Source organism: Macrobrachium nipponense, chromosome 22, assembly GCF_015104395.2.
Source record: "Macrobrachium nipponense isolate FS-2020 chromosome 22, ASM1510439v2, whole genome shotgun sequence".
Classification (NCBI taxonomy): domain Eukaryota; kingdom Metazoa; phylum Arthropoda; class Malacostraca; order Decapoda; family Palaemonidae; genus Macrobrachium; species Macrobrachium nipponense.
The window spans coordinates 74,805,109-74,819,907 of record NC_087213.1 but is presented as its reverse complement, the minus strand read 5'-3'; the positions used below and the strand labels follow the sequence as shown (position 1 = coordinate 74,819,907).

The following is a 14,799-nucleotide window of genomic DNA, read 5'->3' as shown; positions in this document are numbered from 1 at the left end:
AGTGATTCCACACCAGCTTAAATTAATTAGAGGTTTTATGTGTCCCTGCCTTCAGGGAGACATGACGAGAGTAAATTACCCAGAATTATACAATGGCTTTAAATTTTAAAGAAAGAGTTAGGCTATTCATTGCAGGATTCGGAAACGAACCTTTTTTTCCAGAAATTTCTTCCTAGCGTTCTAAACACATTGGGTGTTCGTTCCTCATAACCTCATAATACTTATTTTTTCTGCAGGAGAGAGCTTTACTATTTAAAAGTCCACTATATATATATATATATATATATATATATATATATATATATATATATATTATATATGGTATATATATATATATATGTATATATATATATATATATATATTAAAGTCCACTATATATATATATATATATATATATATATATAGATATATATATATATTAATTTATATCCACATTAGTTGTACGCTTTAGACAAGTACGCACATTTCTATTACACGTTCATCTCTGAGTTATGACACTAATTGGCTTCAAAGTCGAAGGAATCATCATCGCCCTAGTAGTGAGACTGTCATGGCATCTTGTTTATACATTATATAAATATCCTCGTGTCTTGTGTTAAACCAACAATGGAAGACCGAAGTGTTGTGAGTTGCTCCAAGGTAGCGTGATATACGTACAAAATACATAGAAATCCATAAACTAAACTCTATTGTATTACGAAGAGTAGCAAAGTGGTAGAGTCATTATAAATAAAAACACTATATCTTCTATGATTATTATTCTTATTATTATTATTATCGGTATTATTCCCTTTGTTTAATGTTCGGTATGGCACTTGTATGACTTAGAGCCGCTTGATCACACTATAAAATTCTACGTTTTGATAAGCACTTGGATTTTTTCTTCTTTTTTTATTCTTTTATTTCACAAGTCAGATACCCATATACCCACTATCTGGTCCATTTCATTAAACCATAAATAACAATAAAACCTTTGTCTGTGTCACGGAACTTGAATCTTCAGCCTTCTTTTCGAAGGGTGAGTTCGGAAGTTTCGAAGTATCATTATCACCTTTGTAAAGTGAGTTTTCTACACAAACGTTTACACATTTATCAAAATGATATGTATGGTGTCCATAACGGTTTCATTATTTCTCTCTCTGTGTCTCTGTCTCTCTCTATTTATCTCTCAAACTAGAACTTTTTTAAGTCTCTCAATCCTCTAAGCAACTAGAGTTTCACCGGGAGAGTCCAGTTTAATGAGTTTGAGAGGCACCTCTGAGTTGACCTCGCTTTCAGGTTCTGTCAGTTCGTCATTCTTGGGCATTTCCTCGTCCTCATCCTCCTCGGGGACGTCCAAGACCTCATCAATTGCCTCGTCTTCCTCTTCCTCTGCGACCTCCTCTCTCTTTACCCACTTCTCCTCTCTGTCATCCTCGCTCTCGATTTGTTCCTCCACGCTCAGATCTTCTCCCGGGTTGTAAATGATCTCGCTCTTGTCCATCTTCCTTTTCCTCCTGACGGTGAGGTCCATAGGTTGGTCGTGGAGGGTCGCTTGTGTAGTGGTAGGGGTGACTGAAGGAGACGCTGAGGGAGAGGCGCTGTGGTGTGGTTGAGGCGTCCGTCCTGTGGAGGAGGGTCCTTGTGGGCTCAGGCTCTGACGCTGAACTTGCAGCACGGCGTCTAGGAAGCGTTTCTTATTGACGGCGTCGTCCTTTGTCATCCTGTGCGAGGCCCTTGAGCCTGTGGGTTCCGTTGGATTGAAAATCGATTTTTTGAAAATGTCGATGTTCGTTTGTTGCAGGGTAGCGGCAGGGGAAGGGTAGAATTTAGCGAAGGGAGGGAAGTGCAGCATTGAAGGCCACAAAGGGGGATAAGGAGGGAACGGGAAGATGTTGTTGTTGAGAGAGCTATAGATGAGGTCGGCGTTTGGCGGCATTCTTGCCGGGGAACTGACGGGGGCGTGGTCCTGGGTGTAGACGGAATTACTTTGGTTATTGACAGCTTTCAAGAACGACAGTCTCTCCTCTTCCGACATCAGGACACCAGTGGATTTTTTGTCATGGAATTTGGGCGGCGAGCTGCGTCTCGCCTTTTCGGTATCTTCGCTGATTGACATGGGCACTTTTGTGTGTTCGTATTCGATTTTAATTGGCTCCTCCTTGACCGTCGAGACAACCTCATGGTCGCAGCTGTCGACGACGCCCTTAGCCCCACTAGCTGAATCAGGCTTGCACTCCTGGGGACGATGGTCATTCTTTAATTCCAGCGATAGGTGTTCTTTCCTTTCCAGTTTGGCATCGGTTTCCATATGCCTGGAAGCCTCCCGCAGTCTCCTTTCCCACTCTTGGACCGCCAGGGGTCCCAGCCGGGCATGAAATTCAGGGGCAATTTGTCGGAGGCTGTCAATGGCTTCGAATTCGTGACTCCTGCGAATTGGATCTAAATCAACAGATCTTCTTAGGGCATCAAAGTCTGGTGCCCTCAAGTTTTCGAGGTTCTGTGACCTTCTTATCACTTCTAGGACTTGTAATGTTTCTAAATCTTGGCTTGTGGCTTGATGCCTGAGGCTCCTTGTAAGTGCTTTCAAAGACTCCTCCTGAATTCTCCTCTCAACCTGCTGCAAAGAATATGAGAAAAAGTACATTATTAAAAAACCCGTGATAAACTTCGTTACAAAGTGGAATAGCATAAAGCTATGAAATATGGAAATGGAATTATAGCGAAAATTAAAATCATATTTTGTGGTTTGGAAGTATGTGGTTAAACGAGAACCTTAAGTTTTCACGTCATGGATCATGACAGAAAGCCATAAGTAAATGTAAGGCTTCACAGATATTGCTGGAGGGTTTAAAGTAAGATTTTGTTTCTCTCTTAACAAACGTGTAAAGCGATTGTAAAACTTAACGTGAAACTAATTATCACGGTTGTCTGTCTTTTGCCAAGATTAGTTTTTTTTTTTTTTTTTTTTTTTTTTTTTTTTTTGAAAAGTTAATTTGGCCAAAAAGATAAAACATTTAGTTAAATCATGGTTTTAAGTCTGAGGTACACGTAAGCAAGTTTAGTTGTGTCATTTTGAAAGGTTAACTATTTAGGCTACAAATACCCTAATATTCAATTTGATATTTTACCCACTATTACTAAGCACGTTATCAATATGGCACTTACCTTAACATTCACTGGATTTTTCCATCACTATGGTAGTTATCGACTTGGTAAAAGCGTTCGTCAAAAAAATCTAAAGGTCACTGAATGTGTATATTAATCTCTCTCTCTCTCTCTCTCTCTCTCTCTCTCTCTCTCTCTCTCTAAAAAAAAAATAAAATAAAAACGTAAGTGAATGTAGGACTTACAGCGTTAATCTGTGAAGTGGAAGAGAGTCCCGAGAGCGAAGTCTGGATATCCTGAGAGTGAAGCTCCGGCGGCGGAGGGGGCAGCGGCGGAGGCGCCCTGATGGGTCCATCACGCCCTATGGTGTCTCGCAGATGAGCGGAGACAAATGGGAGAGAGCCGTCTTGCAGAGTGGGCGTGATGGGCGTCCTGATGTTTTGGGGCACGCCGTTGTAGTTGGCCTGCTCCTGCAGCAGGCAGTGAATCTTGAACCAGTTTGACCGTCTGCCGTACCTGAAGGAAGACGAGGAGGAGACACCAGGAGTGAAATGGGATTTGTTCTTTATTTAACAAAGTTTGGATGGCTCTCTCGCCTTTACTCTTTTTCTTAACATTTTAAAGCAAAAGAAACAAAATCAATATGATTTTTCAGCACACCATTAGTCACATTGTTTTTCTTTATAAGTTATTATTAAGACTCTCTTTCCTTGCTGCTTATCGGTGGTTTTCATTGACCAAATGATATTTCAAATTGTTAGTGAATGCAAGTATGAGAAATCTCTTCGTTAGACTGCAATTCCTTGGTTTGTTATATACTATGCTCTTAAAGTTCTTTTTCCTTTGAACACATCTTTTTATTGCTGACTGATACATTACTATTCAGCTTTTTTCGTCACTTGTCAGATAGATAGATAATTTAAGAAGTTTCTGTTTTTTTACTCATTTGTCAAACACACACACGCAAACACACATATATATGTTATATATATATTATATATATATATATATATATATATATATATATATATATATATCTATTATATGTGTGTGTGTGTGTGTGTGGTGTGTGTGTGTGTGTGTGTGTGTGTGTGTGTGTGTTTGACAAATGAGTAAAAAACAGCAACTTCACAAAGTACCTCTCTGACAATTGATGAAAATAGCTGAATAGTAATGTGTATATATATATATTATATATATATATATATATATATATATATATATATATATATATACATATATGTGTGTGTGTTTGACAAATGAGTAAAAAACAGAAACTTCACAAACTACCTCTCTGACAATTGATGAAAATAGCTGGATAGTAATGTATATATATATATATATATATATATATATATATATATATATATATATATATGTGTGTGTGTGTGTGTGTGTGTGTGTGTGTGTGTTTCTGTGTGTGGATATATATGATATATATATATATATATAAATATATATAGTATATATATATAATATATATCATATATTTATATATAATATATATATATGTGTGTGTGTGTGTGTGTGTGTGTTAATGACAGATAAATGAATAGAAAAAACCAACTCAGGTGTGTGTGTGTATCACAAGCATTTTAACAGTAGGCTCATGTTAACGTTTAAGTTGTCCGTAAAACAATGTAATTTTTGCCAAGTGGTGTTTTTAAGGCTAGGAAAAAGTAAATAGATTAGGAAATAGCCTTCCGCCGTTTTTCTCTGATAAAGAAATCAGTGACAGAATTGATTTTTATGAAATGCCTTCTTAGTTCATGTGATTCTAAGGTTCCATTTTCTGAGTATTTACCATCATCCTTCGTATTCTTGCTACATATAATAATTGCAGTTGCGAAAGATAATGGAAAATATTCGTTGTTTAATTTTCATAATCTTGAAGCCATTTTGTGGGAGTTATTACTTATTTTTCATCAGTTTGATTTGAAAAGCACTATTTCCAATTTTGGTGTTAGATGCTTGGTATATAAATTCACAGAAATTTTAAAGTTTTTAGGAGAATTCTATTTCATTTGTTAGAAATACAAATTATCCAGACTTACTGTATAATTTCCATTTCAGCACGAAAATACTTTAAGTTGACTTTTTTTTCTTATACAGAAAGTCATGTTTGCCAAGGGCACTTAACTTACCTCGACCCTGTTTTGGACATGCCCACCATTAAGCACTTGCGTAGCCTGCAGGCTTTGCACGAAGTCCTATTCTGCTTGTTGATGACACATTGTCCCCCGTTCTTGCACTCGTGCACCTGAGACAAATTGTTATACGTCCGTCCGAAGAATGACTGGAAAGAGAAACGAGAAGGAACTGGGGTTAGATTCTCAATTCATTAACTGCGTGGCAGTTCAAGGAAGGGGTATGTTAATTACAGCTCTCATAGCGAATGATATTTAGGCTGTTTATAGCTGAAAAGCTATAAGCTCAAAGTTGTTGGTTAACTGAAATGACACCTGCTTATTTCCCAAGTCCTCAGAAACCATCGCTATCCAACATTTTGCACTAGGGAAAGTTGGCACTCTTGATATTCGGGTTTTTTGTGATGTTACGTCATCAAATAAAAGCACGTTATCTGGAATTGTTCTTGGGCTGATCTAGAGAGAATGAATTATACTCATGAAACCACAGTTCAGTGAAGAATTTTCTCATTCAATCAAATTCCCTTTCGTCAGTGTATCAAACACCAACAAGCGCTGCAACTTTTGAGTTGATTGCTTGTCTCACGACCCTTTTATCCTAACCTATCCAATTATCTTCTTTCCTTTATTTCTTCTCTCGCTCTCTCTCTTTGATATAAGCTCTCCTTCTTTCCCTGTTATTTTAACCAGCACAATAATCAAATTAAAACAGTTTAATTAACAGTATTACTTCTTTAATGTTACATCTCTTTATAAGTACTTGCTGCTAAAACGTGTCTACCTTCCACACTTCTCTGCCAAAGCATTTCAAGCATCTTGACTTTCGTGTTGGCAGTAACATGTCTGCATTTATCCTGAACCCCAGGTTTCGCCCAGCAAGAACTGTTTTCAACTTTTGTACATATTCATATTATTATTTATAAAACAGTGAGCAGGTTGTTGACGTTCTCTCTCTCTCTCTCTCTCTCTCTCTCTCTCTCTCTCTCTCTCTCTCTCTCTCTGTACATACATTCATACATACATAATCCAATAACATAGAATAGTAAGCTTATTTATTAAAATCCCTCCCAGCGCCGCCTCTCTCTCTCTCTCTCTCTCTCTCTCTCCTCTCTCTCTCTCTTCTCTCTCTCTCTCTCTGCGACATTTCTTTCTGCAAATGTATATCTCCTTTCTCCCATCTTCGCCTTTCCCACCCATCCATAACCCAGCCTTCTTTTCTCACAGCTAATTGTATCTTAGTACGTAGGGGTCACAACGAATAGGGTTCCCCCATAGCATGATTTCGTGACCAACACTGGAATGACTAAGGAAAAAAAAATAATATAAAAAAGTCCATTTTGTGCGCGTGTGTTCTCTCCTTCGCGAGGAAGACCTCCATTTGTGCTTATTGTTCGTCCTTATATTTCGTCAACTCATTGAGAATAAAGGTTTTTTTTTTTGCGTTTTTACGAAATTATTTTTCGATATGTTTGGTTTTTTCGTATTCTATTTCTTTCGTTTTTGTTTATTCATGCTGTCTTTTCCTTGTTCTTGTTCTGTTGTCATTCGTGGTACTTAGTCTCGCACGTATAACATCTACTTTACATGAATGAAGTATATTATTTTTTAGTATTGTTCATGGTCGTTACTTTGATTGTCATTTGCACCGTTTAATTTTGTGTCCTTTTATCTTGAATTTGTAAAATTACTTAAGATTACTCGAACTCAGTGTTGTTTATTTCCTCTCGGGTCACTGAATTTGTAGAGCGCATTAAGAACGTTCGTCTTTTGCTTTTTTTCCTTGTTCTCTCTATCTCTCCGTCTATCGTGTATCCATCGCGGTTTTCCGATCATATTTCTTTCTTCAATAACTGGCAGTGGGTGCGTTGCGCGTTTCCCGGAGTTTCCTCGCCTCAGTCCTGTCATTTAGGATCATTAGATTGCAGTTTATCGTGACGTCCCTCCTTTTTTTTCTACCTGTCTCGCTGTTTAATATGGCTCCCTTCACATTAAAGCTTTCGTCCCTTATGGAAAGCGACCCCGGGTCAGGTCAGATCACGGCGAATTGGTCATTTATAGCATGCCGGGAAAATACTCGTAAGTTTTCTTTATGTGTTATTTTGATGTCGGAAAATTTCGTATCTGATTCTTCCGGGTCGTCTGGAGTTTTTTTTTTTTTTTTAATGAGAGAGAGAGAGAGAGAGAGAGAGAGAGAGAGAGAGAGAGAGAGAGAGAGTCGTCTTTGAGAGGAATGATAAGTTAATTTGTAATTTTGTGCGCATGTGGGTGTGTGTGTGTGTGTGTGTGCGTGTGTCTGATAGAAGACAGATAGAGGAATTCCACCTCTTCTTACCGTGGAAAATGTTTCATCCCCATTGAAATTCCTTTATACACTAGTCCCATGCAAGTGCTCCCTAAAATATATGGCACTTATTGCGATATTTGTTATGACTTGGTTGTACTTTTTCTTGTCCATATGGTTTTTGTGATTCGCCAAATTGTTGACCTCCGTTTCACCAAAGTATATAGAATTCCCATATTCTATATACTTTGCATTCCACCAGCCCCGGAATGTCGTCGACCTCTTTCGATAAGTGGCGCGGGAACCAGAACAGTTAGCGTCAGGTGGAACCCCATTAACTTGGTACAAAACGAAGGCAATACCGAGATACTCTGTACCCATTAAGTTACATACAGATGAAATCATGAAATGCCGTTGTATTTTATAGCTGCTTCCAGCAGTTGCTCTTGATATCTGTTGTTTGATATCTGTTACATGGTACTAGGCTCCCTGATTCAGAACGAATGGGAGATGAGAATGTTGTCTTGTGGTTGCAAGAAAAGTGAGGAGATTAGTCTAAAGAAACAGTCCCCAAGTTGCTGTGAAGGAAATGAACTCAAGGAAATAGAGAAAATGTCAAGTTAAAGTCATAGCGATCGCGAGGAAAGGAGAAAGAACATTCTGTCAAGTATTGACGAAATAATGAAGACGAAGAAAAAGATGGAGGAGTCCAAACAGGTAGCGATGCAGGAATTCGAAGAAGTAGAAATAAAAAGGAAAACGTCGTCCCAAATCGTATTAAGCGAACTCAGCCACCGCGGTAGGTCGGTAACCCTTAAGATTCACTTACCACTCGTGATAGCAACATCTCACACCCCACACCCCCCAACCCCCCCACCCCAATAACCCCTCGCCAGCAGTGCCATCCCCCTCCCTCGTCCAAGACTCCCCGTCCCATCATCAACAACCACGACCCCCCCCCACCCCCCCCCCCCCCCCCCCTCCATCCCTCCCCTTCCATATTACCATGTGATAGCATCAAACCTCCGTCTGGTGTTAGCACTTAACTCATCTCTCAGCGACCTTTAAAACTTTTCCTGGGCCCCTCCCAAATCCCCTTTTTGCCTTTCGGCAGCCCCTCCCACCGCCCCGCCCTTTGACGCAGGGCGAATTAGGTACGATGTATAGCCCCGTGTGGAATTGTTAATTGCCACCTGCGATGAGTTATTCGCCAGCCAAATACGAAACAATTACAGAGATTAGCGTAATTCTTCTTCGTCTGTGATTGACCCATTATCGACATCTGTGCTGGTCGTTTTTCCCACGGATTTGTGTCTCCAAAGTTACGCCCCCCCCCCCCCCCCCCCCCCGCCCCCCCCTTTTTTTTTTTTTTTTTTTTTTTTTTTTTCCCCCCCTTTTTTTTTTTTTTTTTTATTCTTAAGAGTTGTGTCATGATTTTTCTAGCTCCCAAATTGGGCTTGGGTAGTTGAGAGTTTTTGAGTTTTTACATGGCTGTCTGCTCGTATGCAAGTATTCTTGAATACGAGTATACGCAAACTATACATTTCTCGTGCGAGTACACATACAAACATAGAAACATCCATACATCCATACATACATACGTGTATATATATATATATATATATATATATATATAGTATATAATATATATATATATATATATATATAATAGATCCCAGGACTATAAATGCCCTCATCATCTGGTAGCTGTAAAAATAAAATATGTACTGTTAATATATACATACAGATATATATGTATATAGTATATACGTATATTTACTATACATATACATAAATATATATATATATATATGATATATATATATATATATATATATATGTGTGTGTGTTACGCAAAATGTGATAATTGCCAAATGTGTACATTTTGCAATTAATTTTGCCTATTGTGTACAATTTGCAGGCGCCAAGCGCTGCAAATTGTACACAATAGGCAAAATTAATTGCAAAATGTACACATTTGGCAATTATCCACATTTTGCGCAACATATATATATATATATATTATCTATATATATAATATATAAATATAAATAATATTATAAATATTATATTTTATATAGGTCCCGTTATGTCGATGTAATGCAGAAGAAGGTATGTTGAAAAGGGAAGAAATGTAGCGAATAGTTTGGTGAAAGGGTGGCAAATGAGGGACGGGCTAATGAAAATGGTATATAATTTGGGAGTCTTTGTAGTGAGGAGATGATGTGCTAGAAAGCGCTGACCAGATATGCTAGGTCGTTGGAGCTGGAGGCTCGTGATATCTAGGACATGCTAGGACAAGGTCTCAAGACCTTGATGGAGGAATGTATGGAAGGTAGAGGTGATGATTAGGTGTAGGCCTTATATAGGAGAGTAGGGAGGCTGACGTGACGTTTATGAGCCTTAGTAACCTGTTGGGAGGAGCTGATACGGACAGAGGTTTTGCTATTGTTGGCAAGTGTTGGTTCAGTAGGTTTTGTTATTGTTGGCAAAGTGTTGATTCAGTAGGTAAATGATGATTTGTGACCGAAACTGTGTTTTTTTCATTGGAACCATCCTCTTTGAGGAGTTTGGATTTTTGTTGAAAAAGGAAATAACTTAAATTTTTTAAAAACTTTTTTCACTTGCATACACACATACACACATTATGTGTATATAATATATATAATATATATATATATATATATATATATATATATATATATATACGCATTAAGCTACAAATGCCATTTACTATCTAATTCGTTCTACCTTTGAATTGAAATATTTTCAAATATGTTAACCAAAGGGAAATTTCTTATCAACTAAAAATTCCCATTCGGTTAACATATATGAAAATATATTAATACCGAGGTAAGCAGATTAGATATTAAAGGACATTTGTAGCTTAATGCGTATATCTTAGAATCACCGTGATAGCGCTCAAACACAAAAGGAACCTGAGGTGTATTGCTTGGTGCAAATCCTTTAGGGAAAGGTTGCTAGCCACTTATCCTTTTTAAAGATCGTTTCAGCACCACAGCCGTCCAGCTGCCAGGTACATGATTCACCCCTTAGGTCAATAGAGATAGTGGGGAGCGCCCATCCACATTTGTCTTCTGCTATTAAGAGAACTCGTGTCCCTTTATATGGTAGGTGAAGATGCTGTAAATCACACCAAGAGGTGTGTGTGTGTGTGTGTGTGTTTATATATATATATATATATATATATATATATATATATATATATATATATATATATATACGAGTGTGTATGTATATATGTCTGTGTTTGCGTGTGCATATATGAGTGAACGCGCATACACAAAAACACACATAAATGTAAATTTGATTTAGTAACAGACATGCTTTGTGCGTGTATATAAGGAGTGGATCATTGTATTATGAATAATTTACGATGTTTTGTAAATTCCATTCAATATACCCAATATGAATAGGCACCAGGGCTACTTGAAAGTCCAACAATAACTGAATCAAGAACTTTCATTCCAGTGAACGAGTGGATGGAAGCGATCCAGATCCTGCAGAGGAATTTGAGCATGGCGGCGGCGGTCCTGTCTGCTTCCTCCTCCCTCTCCCTCTGACTCCTCCCACAGGGACGCCGCAGGAGAACGATGTCCTCATGCATCAGTCCTGAAGGGCCTCCTCCCTTATTCGTCCTTGTGGAGTAACGGAGGGCGAGACCAAATCGACTTTATCACAGGATGTCAGGTCCTCCGCCTGGATGACAGGAAGAGGTCAGCTCTTCTTTCTTTCTTTCTTTCTTTCTTTCTATTTGTTCTTTCCTTCTTTCCTTCCTCCTCTCTTTCCCTCCGTTCACATGCTTATCTCTTGTTTATTTTGAAGGTAATGTTGTGGCCACTCCCTTCGCGTTTCACTTGATTAGACCTTCTTGTTAGAATAAGCGCCAGGATTTAAGTTGTATTTTGCTTGCATATATTTACATAGGTAATGCGCACGCACACACGAACGCTCACACGCACACACACACGCACGAACGCATACACGCGCTCACACTCACACACATTCACACACACACACACATACATAATATATATACTATATATATATATATATATATATTATATATTAATTATATCTTATATATATAGATTATATCTATATATTTATATATATGTGTGTGTGTTTGTTTGTTTGTTTTATTAAAGAGTACCAAACGTTCCGTATTACCACTATGAAAAAATCTCCCAGAACATCCTTTCACTTGAATACTTTCCTCATTCACGTATAATATTTTCCCGTAATTGCCAGCAGCATAAGAAAAAAATTCTAATCTCTCCAGCCTCAATTTTACCTAAATAATTTACCATAAAAATTATAATTTTACATTTACTTCAGGATTCTCAAACATCTACCATTTACGTAGAACGATCTTAAGGTTACGGCGTATGGTTGTCCTTCGATGGTAATTTCGGCGACTTCACAAAATTTAAGATTTAACGTTTAAGCTTAAATAAATTTTATTTTCCCTTGGTTATTAGTAGGGATCTGTAAAATGAATTTGCTACGTAAGAAGGTAAGAATTACATTGCACGCACTTTCTACAACCTTCATTAGCTGGTTCGCTTTGTTATTCATCATCGATTGTGCAATTAGAATGTGATATGGATTTCAATTAGAATGTGATATGGATTTCAATTAGAATGTGATGTGGATTTCAATTAGAATGTGATATGGATTTCAATTAGAATGTGATATGGATTTCAATTTGAATGTGATATGGATTTCAATTAGAATGTGATATGGATTTCAATTAGAATGTGATATGGATTTGTCCCAATGTTTTGCTTTTCTGATCCAAGTTAGAGTCAGGAAGAGCATCCGCTCTTAAAATATCTGCCAAACCAAATTATGAAACGAGTTCTTCAGTGAGTGTTTGAAACACCTGGAAAAGGCTCATTAAAAACAGTGACCCCCAACAAGGTATTAAGCCAAGAAGGTGACGACTGTTCTTTTTCCTTTTTTTTTTTTTTTTTGAAGCTATATCCTGTCAGACGAAATTCTTTATATATATATATATATATATATATATATATATATATTTATATAATATGTATGTATATATATAAGATATTAATAATATATATATTATGTGTAATACATGTCTATATATATATAAATAGTATGTGTTGTGTGGGTGTGTGTGCGTGTGTGTGTGTGTGTGTGTGTATTTTATAAATGTGTGTATAATATATATATGTGTGTATAGATTATATTTATTTATAACTATACATACATACATATATATATATATATATATATATATATATATATATATATATATATATATATATATATATATATCGTGTCTGTGTGCTGCTTGTGTCCTTCAATGGTTATTGCCAAAAGACTTTAAAAATTTTATCTAAAAGTAGACTGAGAAATATTCTTTTATTAAGTTGCATGAAGATTACATATAAAAATCACTGCAAGACCAGCAATTCAAAAGGGAATAATTCTTGATGATCATTAGCCAGGTTTGTTCCTGTGTACCTACAGAGACTTTTCAAACAAGTACTACGTATCCGGAACCTTTTTTGGGTGTGCACCTGTTATGAGCTTCAGGAGTGAGAGAAGGAGAAAGTCTCTTAGGAAGTCCTTAACGGGAGTGCATAGAAAATGACAAATCCTGTATAGCACTCTTTGTAGAAACAGGAAAAAATGTATAAAGGAGAATGATTGAATTACTTGTTATTAATTATTGATAATCTTGCTCACCATGAGAGAGAGAGAGAGACTGAGAGAGAGAGAGAGAGATGAAGAGAGATAGAGAGAGAGAGGAGAGAGAGAGAGAGAGGCGAGAATAAACAATGTGAAGTTTGTATCTATGTGTATATGATTGTTTTTAGGTTCAATTATTTAATCGTTGTTCCTTATGCATAGTAGATAGATTAAGAAACTGGCAAATAACATTACTGCGCATATATATATATATATATATATATATATATATATATATATATATATATATATATATATATATAATATATATCTGGATACAAAAGGACCGTGAAATACGAAATGGAAGACAATTACTGGGAAGGGAATAGGTAAAGCCTGGCGTTGTGAACTAGCAATTTGGGGGGATGCTTTTGTGTGGGGGGGGGGGGGGATTAAAAAATAAGTATGATGTCATAGGAGAGGGTGTGAATAAGCATGTAATAAAATTGCGAAGGGGTTTGGGAGGAGGGCAAGCCATTGTGAAACAGTTATTCCAAGAGGAGCACAATGTTCTCTTTGTCATATTATTGTGATGTTGTGAAATGATATTTCCTTTTGGTGTTGGCGTGCCTTCAGACGGATTTATTGTTTAGAAAGTGCCGAGGTTTGTTCCGTGTAGTATTTGTTTTTGTTGGAATATCAACGTCATAAAGAGATAGCATGTTAATGTCGTAAAAATATATGTGATTACAATGGGAAGAAATTAAGAAATACATGCATACGTTTATTTGTATTAGTGTATATGTTTATTTCAAATATTATGTATGGAATGGCATTGTAGTTGGTATTTTTATTAATGGTAGTAAGAGGATGAAGAAAACGAATTGCCATTGTTAAGTAGTTTTTTTTCTTATGGTTTGAAATGATTAGCATCACGAAATTTATTTTTCATATTAGAAATTGAATTTGTAAGAATGCATTGGATTTTTTTTGCGGACAAATGCTACATATGAATGTATGATGATATTTTCGACGAAATTCCTATCGAGAATAGTCTGAATTTTTATTGAATTCACGAATACGTGTAATTTTGTGCGCATTATTTTTTTCTGAATAGTATCTTTGTTTACTTTCCAGGACCAAGTCTATTTTTTATTTGCAGTGAGATGTTATACAAAGCAATTCTCTCTCTCTCTCTCTCTCTCTCTCTCTCTCTCTCTCTCTCTCTCTCTCTCTCTCTCTCTCCTTCCTGCACCTTTTCCTCTCAAACTCCTTGCCACACCTACCACCGCCTGTGGCTTTGACCTGTCACAGGCTCACATACCCTCGTGCCCGTTACATAAACACAGAAAGAAGAAAAAAGAATATAAACTTTCTTACAGGAAACGAGCCTCCACACCCATCCTTGTGCCCTCCACTAACCTTCCTACCCTCTCCTCCGATGCCCAAGGGCCCTTGGGCATGTAGATTGTAGTCCAGTAACCCCATTCAGCAATTTCCTCCTAGAATAAAAACTCGAGCATTTGATCACCTCCTTGTTGTAATTTCCTCTGTGCGGCCGATTAAGCATCGTCAGAGGAGCGGAGATGGATATTCAGATC

At 37.1% G+C, this 14,799-nt stretch overlaps 1 protein-coding gene across 1 annotated transcript in view; it reads right to left on the bottom strand.

Annotated features, from left to right (window-relative positions):
- Nucleotides 1–435: 435 nt before the first annotated feature.
- Nucleotides 436–14,799, bottom strand: part of LOC135198814 (uncharacterized) — a 125,818-nt gene continuing 111,454 nt past the window's right edge. The window contains exons 3-5 of the mRNA XM_064226781.1: nucleotides 5,233–5,384; nucleotides 3,334–3,604; nucleotides 436–2,600 (exon numbers count right to left, since the gene is read on the bottom strand). Coding sequence (XP_064082851.1) covers nucleotides 1,203–2,600; nucleotides 3,334–3,604; nucleotides 5,233–5,384 — 1,821 coding nt within the window. The 3' untranslated portion in view covers nucleotides 436–1,202. The remainder of the gene's footprint in view (nucleotides 2,601–3,333; nucleotides 3,605–5,232; nucleotides 5,385–14,799) is intronic.